Source organism: Taeniopygia guttata, chromosome 2 (assembly GCF_048771995.1).
Source record: "Taeniopygia guttata chromosome 2, bTaeGut7.mat, whole genome shotgun sequence".
NCBI classification, from domain to species: Eukaryota; Metazoa; Chordata; class Aves; order Passeriformes; family Estrildidae; genus Taeniopygia; species Taeniopygia guttata.
In genome coordinates this window covers 4,632,416-4,644,511 of record NC_133026.1, presented here as the reverse complement: position 1 = coordinate 4,644,511, position 12,096 = coordinate 4,632,416, and the positions used below count along the sequence as shown (strand labels likewise).

The following is a 12,096-nucleotide window of genomic DNA, read 5'->3' as shown; positions in this document are numbered from 1 at the left end:
CTGAGGAGGCTCCTTCTGCACTTCAGGCTAGGAGGAAATGCAGCTTGGGATCAGCTGGGATCTGCTCTGGAGCAGTTGGTGCCTTTGATCTCCTTTCCTAGCAACAAAATGCTCCCAGCACACACCTTTGATGCAGGTTGTGCTTGATCCACCACGTGGGAGTTTTGTGAGCCATAGTTCCTCATAGTCCAGGGGAATTTGAGATAGTGGCACATCCCATTATATTAAACAGTCAACATGTCCCTCCCTATCTCTGACAGGACAAGTAAAATTCACTTTGGGTCATTTTTATTTTGACACAAAAGCTGCTAAATTTTCCACCTGAGCAGTGTCTTTTAGTAAAACTAAAGCACACAGTTGGTCCTGAGATTGTTTCCAGTGTATAAATCCCTATCAGGCCCAAAAGTTGCTAAGACAGGGCCAGAGGATGCTTGAGGAAAAACAGATTTTAATGGGGAAGTGAGAAAGAAAGAAGAGGGAAATGCAGTCACTTGGAAAAGTGCTGCAGGTAGCAGAGATGAAAGGATACAGGGAAAAGCAAGGGAGAGCTGTGTGGGGAAGAGATGGTTTCTGTAGGAATGGAAGCTCAGCTGCCTGGATAGATATCTGGGAGCCAAAGGTGTCAATGATTTGGGAGCAAAATTGATGTTCCTGTACAGGGACTTCAATTTAAAAAGGTATTTTGGAAGGAAAGCTGCAGACAAACACTTGGTGATCATGCAGGGTGGGATTCAGCTGGGTCACTGCCAGTATCTCTAAGAAATTTTAGGCTTACAGGGATCTAGGCAGGAGGATTGCATCCTGTCTTCTCCTGGCCCCTTGTTGGCACTGTAGATAATTAAATCTTGCAGACTGACCCTCAGCCATGTGTCTCTGAGGTGCTTCCTGTGGGTGGAAGTTCTCAGTCCTCACTCAGCCAAGCCACCAGACCAGAAGGCTGCAGACCTTGGTTAGGCATAGAGGTTTCTTTTTTTCCTTTGTGCAGGCAGAGAAGATTTTGACATAGTTTCTTCTAAACTGAAATACTTGCACACCTTAAATGAGCCAGCCTAAACACTGTGTGTGGGAAAATTCTCACACCTCAGGCTTTCCCTCACATGGTACCTTTTAAAGCCCTGTATTGAGGTACCACACAAGTCTCAATGGCTGGTTTTGGTTAGAGTTACAGAAATTCCAGATAAATCCTTTAGGGGGGAAAAAATACCCTAGTTTTGCATAATTCAGTTGTGCAATTTAATTACTGCACAAATTTTGCCCTGCTGCAGAATGTGGAGAATGATCTGTGTTTTGTCTATTAAAGAAATTTCAGCTCCTGAAGGAAATGTGGAGAAAAGCTGTTAAGTGGCCTTTAGAAAATGAGGCTGGGACCCACCTACAACTGACTTTGGGTTTATGAAGAGAACATCTTCATCAGCATGTTCCCAGAAACATGACTTGGGAGTTGGGCAGTTGAGCTGCTCAAGTGCTCCTGGCTGCTGATCCTGGTCTTATCCATCAAGTTGATACCCTTCTTTTCAATTACTTTCTTTCCCCACCAGCTACTGGAAAAGCTGTAATTTATTGCAGGCCAGTATTTTTTTTTACACTTTCTTTGCAGCCAGATCTCTGTGTGCACTGTGATGAAGGGACCAGTGGAAGCAGCAAACCAAACCTTCAGTCTAGTTTTGGGTTCCCAAGCACGATGAACTTTAGCTGAGTGTTTTGCTTTACCTGGATTTCATCAAGAACTCAGGGCAGTAGCTTTTGATGGGTCACAGCTTGTTCCCTGCACTGATCCAAGCTCCCTGGGAGGGACCTGGACTGGCAGGAAGATGTATGAAGGTTTTCACAAATAAAAGTCATTATTTGTCTGTCTGTGAAATGTCTGAGCAGGCAGCCTGGCTTCGTTTGCACCAAGCAGGGCCAGGGCTCTGCACTGTTTAATTTCCAGCACATTCCCCAGCCTGGTTTTGATCCACAGCAAGCTGGCAGATGGCACGGTCTGGGTGATGGGCTTGCAGCCCTTCCCAGTGGGTGCTGTGGATATAACCAGCTTGTTTTGGGGAAGGATGGGCTGTGTGGACTTGTCAGAGCTGGAGGAGGGACCATTCTCCTGCCAGAGACCATTCAGACAAGGTGAGACATCCAGAGAGAAAGAGGGGCTGAGAAATGCTGGGCTGTGCTGATCCCATCACACGGTTCCTGGCCAGTGGGCAGACAGAGGGAGGCTTTAGGCAGCGATCTGGAGGGCAACACAACACGAGACTTGGGAGAATTCCTCCTGTATGTGTTTTTAAGGTTTAATATATTTAGTTTCTGCCCCAGCTCAGCTGGACCTCTCAAGCATTCAGGAAGGGGAGAGGGCCAGAAAAGCCAATGCAAGGTTTGCTGCTGGAGAAGCCCATTCTCAGTGTGACCACAAGGTGGAACTTGGTACATACCACATGCTCTGGAGAGGCACCCTCTGGGAACAAGCAGCAGCATCCCTGGCCAGGGGTGCACCCATGAATCTGGGCTCAGCACCCACTCCCTGATCCCCACTTCCCCACGGGGAGGAAGATGGAAAGTGCTGGTATAGAGGATGCACAGGCATTTTCTGCTGGAGTTGAGAAGCTGTGCCAACAGCAAGGCGTGGTTCTCAGAGGATGTGAAATGTCACTGGGGAGGATAAGCTGAGAGCAGTGAGTGGTGTCCTGGAGTAGCAGAGAAGGAGGGTTTCTGCAGGTGGAATATGGCAGGGCATGGATGGAGTGAGGAACAGACTCCAGAGGGAAGGACAGGGCAGGTGGCACCCTGCAGATAGGGAAGGCACCTTTCTGTCACATTCTTTAGCAATAAAAAAAAAATCTAGTTTTTTTTCCTTTGTGGTAACAAACACCGAGCAAGGAACAACCTTTGGCTTCTTTAGGGGGAAAATCTCCCCTGAACATGACATTTATTATTTGATATGTAGTTCCATAGGCATTACTAGTTCTAATTTGCATCATGTGCATGATGTGGTGGGGAAGTGGTGAAGTCATCACCAGCACAGGTATTTTTACTCTGCTGCTAAATTATCACAAGTCTGGGCAAATCAGCAGCTGAGTTTTGTCATGTCATTTTTGTTAATGTGCTCTAAAGAGACTGTGATCACAATTTGGGTTGTACCACTTTTGGTGTTGCCTAAATATGATGGTAGTTGGAGAACAAGTGCAGCCCTAATAAAGAACTCAAAAGCCAACCTGCTTCTCCCAGTGGGAAGTGGTAATAGTGCTTCCTTAGCTCCCTTGTGAAAGGATGTGAACGAGATTAATTAATTTTGGAAAATCATCTGAAGAACAGCCTGTGGATTGTAGTGTTCTCACATAGCCCATTTCCTACCAGACACTGCAGCTACTCCATCTGCAAGTGCCTGTTTCCTGGATATTCAAGCACTTTGCTAACTTTGGGACCATGTTCTGCCATCCTCATTCCCATTGATTTCCATTTGCTCTGTGAGTAATCCAGCTGGAATCAACAGGGTGATGAGCACAGCCCCAATCCTGGGTACAGGGATGTGGATAACTTCACTCTTGTGACCAGGGCCATTTATTTAATTGGGATAGGTCACACGGGTAAAATTGCACGACCCACTGAGGTGCAGTTACCTGCAGTGAATAAGGCTTGAAGAATTTTTCCACAAGCCATTTGCAGGAATCACTTCCTCCTGTGCTGGAGTGTGACAGCAGCATCGTGTAACATCAGTAGCCATGTCACACCCATCAGGCTTCTTCTGTGACTTGTGACATTGTCATTAAATGACCTCAAGGCCACAATAAATCCAGCTCAGTCATTTCCCAAAGGAGGGAATTTCTGTCCCGATTTATCTCTTTAAACTTCATGTTAAAAACAAACTGATTTGAACTGCTTTACATCTCTGAAGCCCTCACAACAGCAGAACTTGCACACTGCTGTTCTGAAGAGCTATCTAAACTCATTGAATGCTGACCCTGTGCTTAGTGTGTGAGCAAACTTCAGGGCTAAGAACAGTAAAATGTTCTCCAAGGGCATGGAAAGCTTTGAGCAGAGCTGTCACTGGCACTGCTATTAGGAATTAATGAGAAAGTGAAGCACAGGGGCTGTGTGTGTTCCCAGATCAATCCCTATGGGATGCTGGTTGCTGCTGGACAGGAGAACTGGTGTGTAGAAGCAAATTGTTTTGCTAAGGCAATTACAGGAGACTTCCCCACTCCTTTAATTAGATCAGTCCTCTCCAGCACAATATGAAATATGGGAAGTGCTCAGAGACTGATAGCTAATAAATATCATCCAGCCATTACATCATGGTGCTTGCCTCCTTTCCAGGGCAAAAACAAAGCTCCCAGGGGAGTGCTGTGAAGATCCCAGCTCTGACATCCAGCCCCTGTCTGTGCAGGGGGCCCAGAAAGGCTGGAGGTGTTTCCCAAACACACTGACAATCTGGCTAACACGTTCAGCAATGTCCCATCCAGAAATTGCCTTTATTCTCCTTGGCTGGCTGTGATCTGCAGAGGCTGTGTATAAATAAAGAGTTATTAGGTGTACTGCTGTTCAAGGCCAGGCAATGGCTGTGTCTTGTCCCCAGAGAGTTTCTCACCCGTGGTGTATGGCAGTGATGAATGACTGACCCTGTCCTTGTTGGTCAAACAACCCAGTGCTCTGTGCTTCCCTGTGAGGGCTGGTAGGGCTTCCTTCAAATGGCTGAGAAAGAAGGGGAAGATGTCTGGATTGACAGACACCAGAAACAGAGATAATGTTTATAAAACCTGTATTGACTATGATGAGGGGCTGGTGATGGAGAGCCTTAATTTAAGTCGAAAACAGTGGCTAAAACAGTGCAGTTTGATATTAAGTTTCTTGGGTATATGCTGATTCTGCAGTAAGGAATATCCCCCCATTTGACCCATGTCCCTGCAGTACCTTCACCCTTACAGAAGCAGCTGGCAAAAGCAATGACAAAATAGGGGAAAAAAAAATTCTGTGACAAGGTGTGTGTATAGCTGCTGTTTTTCCCTTCAGAAAAGGTCATGGCTAGGGAAGAGATGGATTTAGTCCCAGCCATTGCCAGGACAATGGGGAATGACTGTGAGTTTCAGCAAAGGAAATTTATACTGGTCAAAACATAGAAATTCTTCTGAGAACATCTGAGCTTTTGTATGGGTATCTAAATTGGTTTTGGAGTCTCTGTCCCTAGAGATATCCAAACTTACCTGGACAAGGTTGCAAGCAACCAGATCTACCTTTGAAGGTGACTCTTCACTTTGAATGGGTGGTTGAACAAGAGAGCCCCAGAGGTTCATTCCAACCTGAATTTTTCCGTGATTCTGTGTAATCAGTGACTTGTTAAATCCCTGAGGAGGCTTATTCCTATACCAGAGTGCAGGGTAAATCTACATTGCAAGAATAAACCCAAAGCTATGCAGAAATGTGGGGTCAGTGACTCACCCAAGTCACACGGGAAATCGGCGGCAGAGAAGGCGCTCTTAGGAAAAGGAAGACAATTAAAACTCAGTTTCCGAGCATTTTTTGGGTCTCATCTGTCAGTGGGAACAGCACGGAGCAGCTCTGCACAGAAGACAAAAGGTGGAGCCGGGCTCGCTGGGATCCAGCCACTCGTGGGCAGGACAAGCTGACAAGCCCAAGGCAGTGATCAGGAGCCACAAACAATATCTGCGGCTCCTCCAACCTCTGCAAACGATGCGGAAAATCCCACTGGTGGAAAACTTATTCCTTCTACCTGGGCAGCTGCCGGCAGGCTCCTCGGTTTGATTTTGCATCCAGCGTGCGAAGCAGGAGGAGAGACTCTCCGCAGTCCCACCCCCGGCCGGACTCTGCCCTGCCCTGCCCGGCTGCGCTGCCGCTGTCCCGCTCCCGGCGCTGGCTCCTGGAGCCCCGTGGGACACCGCCGGAGCTCCTGGATGAGCCGGGGTCCCCTCAGGGGTGGCACGGCCCCCCAACCCTCCCCGAGCCCCACGCTGGATCATGCAGTGCATCCGGAGGCAGCCCAAGCGCACCGTGTCCCAGGAGAACATCCTGCTGGAGCAGAGCCGTAGGGTGGCGGCGCTGAATGGCATCAGGCTGGGTAAGGGACAGCTCTGGGTAAGGGACAGCTCTGGGTAAGGGACAGCTCTGGGTAAAGGACAGCTCTGGGTAAGGGACAGCTCTGGGTAAGGGACAGACAGCTCTGGGTAAGGGACAGCTCTGGGTAAGGGACTGCTCTGGGTCAGGGACAGCTCTGGGTAAGGGACAGACAGCTCTGGGTAAGGGACAGCTCTGGGTAAGGGACTGCTCTGGGTAAGGGACAGCTCTGGGTAAGGGACAGCTCTGGGTCAGGGACAGCTCGGGGCAGCCGCTGCCTTTCTCTTTTCCCCGCGCACAGGCAGCGCTCCACCCTAAGGACCGGGGTTATTTTTAAATTCCCGAGGTTTCCTTTGCTTTCGTTCGCCTGTAACCACACGCCAGATGTGTGAACAGCTTCGATGGAGGCATCAAAGAGTGTGGGCAAAAGCTCGGCTCCCAAATTTCCTGCTGGGCTTTCTGAGCTGCCTCTGACGGAGGGTTTTTGAAAGCCCAGTTTGAGCCCTGCTCGGGGGTGTGTTGCCTGTTGCTGCAAGAGCCCAGGGAAGCAGGCAGAGGCTGCCGATGAAAGAGGAAACCCAGGGAGTTTCATAACTTGTGTGCCTGGCTATGAACTCACTGCTGGTTCCTGCTCACAGCCCCAGTGGATGCCAGTGGGACACACAGGGTGGTTGGAAGTGAGAAATAGCCCTTTACTCACTCGGGTTGCTTAGATTTTACCAGAAGGGCTTTCTGCCCTTTTCAACCAGCAAACCTGAGTTAAACCTGGTCTGTAAGCAGGTGGGAGGGGGAAAGTGGGCAGGAGGAGACTTGTTTTATAGTGACTGTAATTGAGTTCAATCAGAACAGCAGATTTGTGAGAACAGTGCCACAATACAGATTATTGCTGTCATCCTAACTAGCTCCTCAGTGAACTCAAAGCCCCTCTCCTACCATGACAGCTATTGTTTTATTGGGCTTCCTGCTTGCTGTAAACCTGAGCTAGATAAGCCAAAGGTTAACATTTCTGATGTCTCAGTGTCTGAAGCTTCCTAGTGCAGTGTATTAACACGATGGTTATTGTGGTGCTGTGTGTGCTCAAGGCACTCCTACCTTGGCCAGACATGATTTTCACTCTGAACTTCACTGTGTACTGAATATATTCTGTTCAGAAAGTGTGTGATTGATATTTTGCAAGTAGGAGGGTCCTGACCCTTGAAAGGCACTCTGGAATTTCGAATGCTAAGTGTGTATTTGGTATTTTACAGAGGATGCTAAGCAAGACACAGTCTTGCCACATGCTTCAGGCAGGATTTGCACATCTATTTCAGTGCAATGCTTCAGATTGTGCTTCTCATGCTAAATGTTGTTATAGAGTTGGGAGTCAATATCCTTGTCCTGCTGCACAGCATTTTTTAACTTTTACATGATGTATGTGTACAATGACTCTTGTTTCTCAGATGTGTGTTTTCATTGTGGTGAGATGGAGCTTGGGATCACAAACCTCCTCAGCTTCAGGCTTTGAGCAGTCTGGTCTAGTGGAAGTGTCCCCCCCATGGCAGGGGGGTGGAATGGGATGACCTGTAAGGTTCCTTCCAACCCAAACCATTCCATGATTCTCCATGGGGTTGTTAGGAAGAAATATTCAGGTTTCTGCTGGGAAAAGGTGGTGAGTTTTTTTTTTTTTTTGGGGGAGGGGGGGGTTTGGTGTTTTGGGGTTTTTTTTGTGTGTTTTTTTTTTGTTTTGGTTTGGTTTTTTGTGGGTTATTTTTTTGTTTGGTTGTTGTTTTTTTGTTTTGTTGGGTTTTTTTGGTGGGTTTTTGTTGGGTTTTTTTGTTTGTTTTTTTTTTTTACTGGAAAGCAGTTCAAATAACCAGCTGAGAGTAATGTCCCACTGACACATCAGGGGTGTGTTTGTGGTTCCTGTGTCAGCAGATCAGAGTGTTTTATGCTGCACTGTGACCTAACAAAAAGCAGGTAGGAACACAGAAGTTACTCACCCAAGAGAAGAGTCTGTGCCAGTGCTTGCTTGGGCAGAGAAGGCAGAGCCTGAAGCCCTGGGGATGAAGAAGGGGAGTTTTGACCATGCTGTTACACTGACTGGGCTGTGCTGGTGGACAGGATGAAGGGCTCTGAGCTCCAGCTTGTGTCTGAACTCTGTGGTTCAAGCCTGGAGGAGAGGAATGTGCCCTTGGCCACCACCTGTGCCCATCCAGATTTATTACATTGGTGCAGCTCTTTGGGATGTCCTGGTAGCAGGACACGTTACAGATGCTGCACATAGGGTCTGTGGAACAAAACATGCCCTGGTTAAATGGATTTCTCATTCCATACTTACAAACATCAGCATCCAAAATATTTGATGGGTTTCCTGCTCTCCTTGTCATGTCACCCCAGGATGATTTGTCCTCCTCCTAGTCCTGTAATGATTGAGAGTGGTTGGGATCTGAACAAAAAGAAGGAATTGAGCTGGGAGCCAGGATAGAAATGTGGGTGAATAGGGAGAAGGGAGAATTTGGTTTCCTCTCCAGGAACCTTGAGGGGAGCCCCAGGGATGTTAGTGAGGCTGCAGTCTGTGCACTTGGAGGACCTTTGCCTTATAGAAGAGGCCAGCTCAGGAGACAAGACCCTGTGAAGCTGTGGTGGTGTGTGTCCTTCCTCCAGATGGTCTGGCCTCTCATCAACCCCTGGGAATGCTGTCCCAGGTTCCATAGCTGGCCTCAACTTGTCACCCTTCTGTGCTTTGCAGGAGACATCTTTTTTTCCTTCTCTCCATTAACTTTTTTCTGAGGCTTTCAGTGGGGGAAGCATTCAAATTCCCCTCTTAGGAACCTCCAGAGCACTCATGAGCTGGGGAGCCAAGCAGTGCTGTAGCAAGGAAGACAATTAATGAGATACCTCTTTTAACTTTAAGGAAAGAGAGAAGCCAAAGCCACCTTTGCAGGATCTCCAGCTTGTGCTCTGATGCTTTCCAGTCTGGATGTTTCAGCCTGGCTCAGCTCTGGGCGTGCTCCTTGAGCTCTGTAAAATGAGTAAATGGTGTGAGCTGCTCACAAAGTGGACACTGGACACCCTTAATATTTATCTCTGATGTAAATCTCAGGCTTTGGCAGCCTAAAATGCTCTCTTTAGGCCAGTGCATCCCAGTTACAAACTCACAGTGCTGTTTTTTGCTGCTGCCACCGTGACCCACGCTGGTGCTTTGCAGCACCTGGTGCTTCAGTTTCCTGTGTGGAATGTCAGGAGACTGGGAATTTGGCCACTTGGATCTCAGGGTTTTGTTTTTCAAGCAGTCCTGGTAGTTTATTGTCTTGCCTTGTTTAAAAGCCAGTGATTCAAAGCAGCTGTGTCTCCCAGAGAAGAACCAACCCAATGTCACAGGGGACACTGCAGTGAAAAAATGTTATTTGGGAGACTCCACATTATGTTTGTATAATACTGAGGAATTTCCCTGGAGTTGAGTGCCAGGTGGCTGCAGGTGGCCAAGTGGCTACCTGCACTGGCAAGGTAAGGTTAGAAAAGTTTCCTCTGAGCTGGGATGTGCATGGTCAGCGCTGCAGAGTTAAATGCTGCTTCACCAGCTCTGAACCAGCCTTTCATGCAGTGTCACAGAGCTGCAAGGTGCCTATTACAGAAAGCCCAGGGTATGTTTCTTGTGTTTCATGCTCTCTTCCTTCTCAGTCTGCATGTTTCAGATCTGTAATTAATGGTTGGTTTGAGGGACAAATTCTCCAAGGTATTTAGGTATGTGGAAGTCATGCACTGCTGAGACACTCAGAACCATGTAGAATGCCAAATCTGTTTTCAGAGTCTCAGTAGGTGCCTGTTTCCTCTCTAGATGTCTGAAGTGCATTCCTGAATCTAGGCTAAGTTGTGAAATATGAAGTTCCCACAACCAGAAGGTTTGGTTGTTATTACTGGACATTACACTGACAAAGCCCCTTTGGATGGTTGGGCAATGAGGAGATCGTGGCTGCTCCTTACTGCTGTCTTAGTGATCTGTTGCTGCCGGCCACCAAACTTCTTTCTCCTAAGCTTCATCTGATCTGCAGAATTCCCACGTGGATAGGAAGGCACTGTTTGCCAGAGGAGGATGAGAGATATCTTTGTGTATTCCTGTTTCCACAAAGGAAATTTTGTTGCAGAAGAGATTTGAAATAATTTGAAAGTTCCTGACAGCATTCCAGATACAAGTTATGCAATTTTCCTTTCTCTGTTTTTCCTTCTCTGTTGTTGGTTTTGTTGTAGCTTTTGCATCCTAACAGTATTTGCTGGGAAGGAGGTATTTTATTTTTGTAAAACACCTGAGAATTATAACACAAAGTGTTCAGACTCAATCTGAGGAGCACACAAGGCTTCAGCCTCTTTTGTGACCATAAAGCAGCGTGGAGATTTCTGGGTCTCTCTGCTCTGCTCTCCAGACCTGGCTGCCCCTGTGTAAGGGAAAACTCTTTGATCATCATTTCTGGAGCTGTCTCTTAAAACATTACCACTTCTGTTTCTCCACAGGCCTCAAAGATGACAAGGACCTGAAGTTCCTCCTGAAAGGCAGCCAGCTGCTGAAAGTGAAGTCAAGCTCCTGGAGAAAGGAGCGGTTCTATAAGCTCCAGGAGGACTGCAAAACCATATGGCAGGAGTCAAAGAAGGTGCTGAGATCCCCAGAGTCACAGATCTGTGAGTAAAGTTTGCTTTGTCAGAGGTGCCTGGGGTGAACCAGGACCATTATGGAGGGTTTGGAGCAGTGAGAGCTGGTCCTTCATTCCTCCTGTGACACACACACTGAGTGATGCTGGCACCTCTGGGACAGCCACGAGGACATCTGTCATGTCAGGAATGGTCACATTGCCCAAGCTCATGAACTGCTGCCTCAGATTGTTGTGGGGTGGGCTCTGCTGGTCTCAGCAGCCCTGCCTGGTTTGTTTTCTCCCCAAATTGCTCAGGTCACTCAGGTGTCTGAGCCTGAATGCTCAGTGTGAGATGTGGTATGAACACTTGTGGTGTGGCATGTGGCTGTTGCACCTTTCCTGCCTGCAGCCCCAGGGAAAAGTGGCATTTCAGCCTCACAAGGGAACTGCAGAGATATGGAAATCCAAGGGCTGATAGGAGATGTCTCTGGGAAGGACAGCCTATTCTCATCCTTATCTTACAAACCCAGGATCTGCCCTATTGTAAAAAGTCCAGATACTACAATCACCATTATATGGCACAGGAAAAACCATTCTGTTCCAGCAGCACCCAGCTTGGCACCGTAATTGGGACCCCAATTGAACCCAATTGTGCAGTCAAAATTGAATCAGGCAGGGTGTGTCTGTTTATATATATTTTTTTCTTCTCATTCCATATTTTTCTGACACATTTCTTCATGTTTTCTTACATTTTTTTTCTCTCTTATTTCACTAATCATTTGGTCTTACATATCCAGGAGATAAATTAGTAACATGGAAGATGTTTTATGGAGTGTTGAAATGTGTTAATTACACAGGGTTTTTTTTTTTTGGTAATGATCACAATTAACGAAATGAAGGGTGGGTCTTTCAAATTACTTCCCTTCCTCCCACAAGCAGTGATAAGATTTCCAGTAGGAGGAGTAAAGTAGCAGGGTAAATATGTTTGGTTTGCAACCCTGATGACCAGAGTTTTCTCACATGATCTTGGGCACCTCATTTAATCTCTGTGCATCCTTCTCCACACATTTTCTTTCTCTTCTCTCTAAGTGTAAAAGGCTTTGAATCGTAGAATCACAAAGGTTTGGACTGAAAGGGACATTAAAGATCATGGATCAGGGAGTTCCAACTCCCTGCCATGGGCAAGGACACCTGGACCAGGTTGCTCCAGGCCCCATCCAGCCTGGCCATGGACACTTCCAGGAATGGGGCACCCACAGCTTCTTGAGCAACCTGTGGCAGTGTCTTGTCACACACTGAGTAAAGAATTTCATTCTAACATCTCATCTAAATCTCTCCTTTTTTAGTTTAAAAATGTTCCCCCTTGTCCATCACTACCTGCCCTTGTAAAAAGTCCCTTTGGCTCCTTTTTTTACAAAGGGGGAAGGCTGCAGTGAGA

General features: G+C 47.2%; 1 protein-coding gene across 4 annotated transcripts in view; it reads left to right on the top strand.

Annotated features, from left to right (window-relative positions):
• The window catches only part of PLCD1 (phospholipase C delta 1), a 53,920-nt gene that overhangs the window by 1,963 nt on the left and 39,861 nt on the right, over window positions 1-12,096 (top strand). For 2 of the 4 annotated variants that reach the window (XM_032746588.3, XM_032746589.3), the window contains exon 2: window positions 10,543-10,707. In XM_032746588.3, the coding sequence (XP_032602479.1) occupies window positions 10,543-10,707 (165 nt within the window). Of the gene's footprint in view, window positions 1-5,613; window positions 6,059-10,542; window positions 10,708-12,096 lie in introns of those variants that run through there. The other 2 variants (XM_002196609.6, XM_032746587.3) reach the window with 2 other exon arrangements.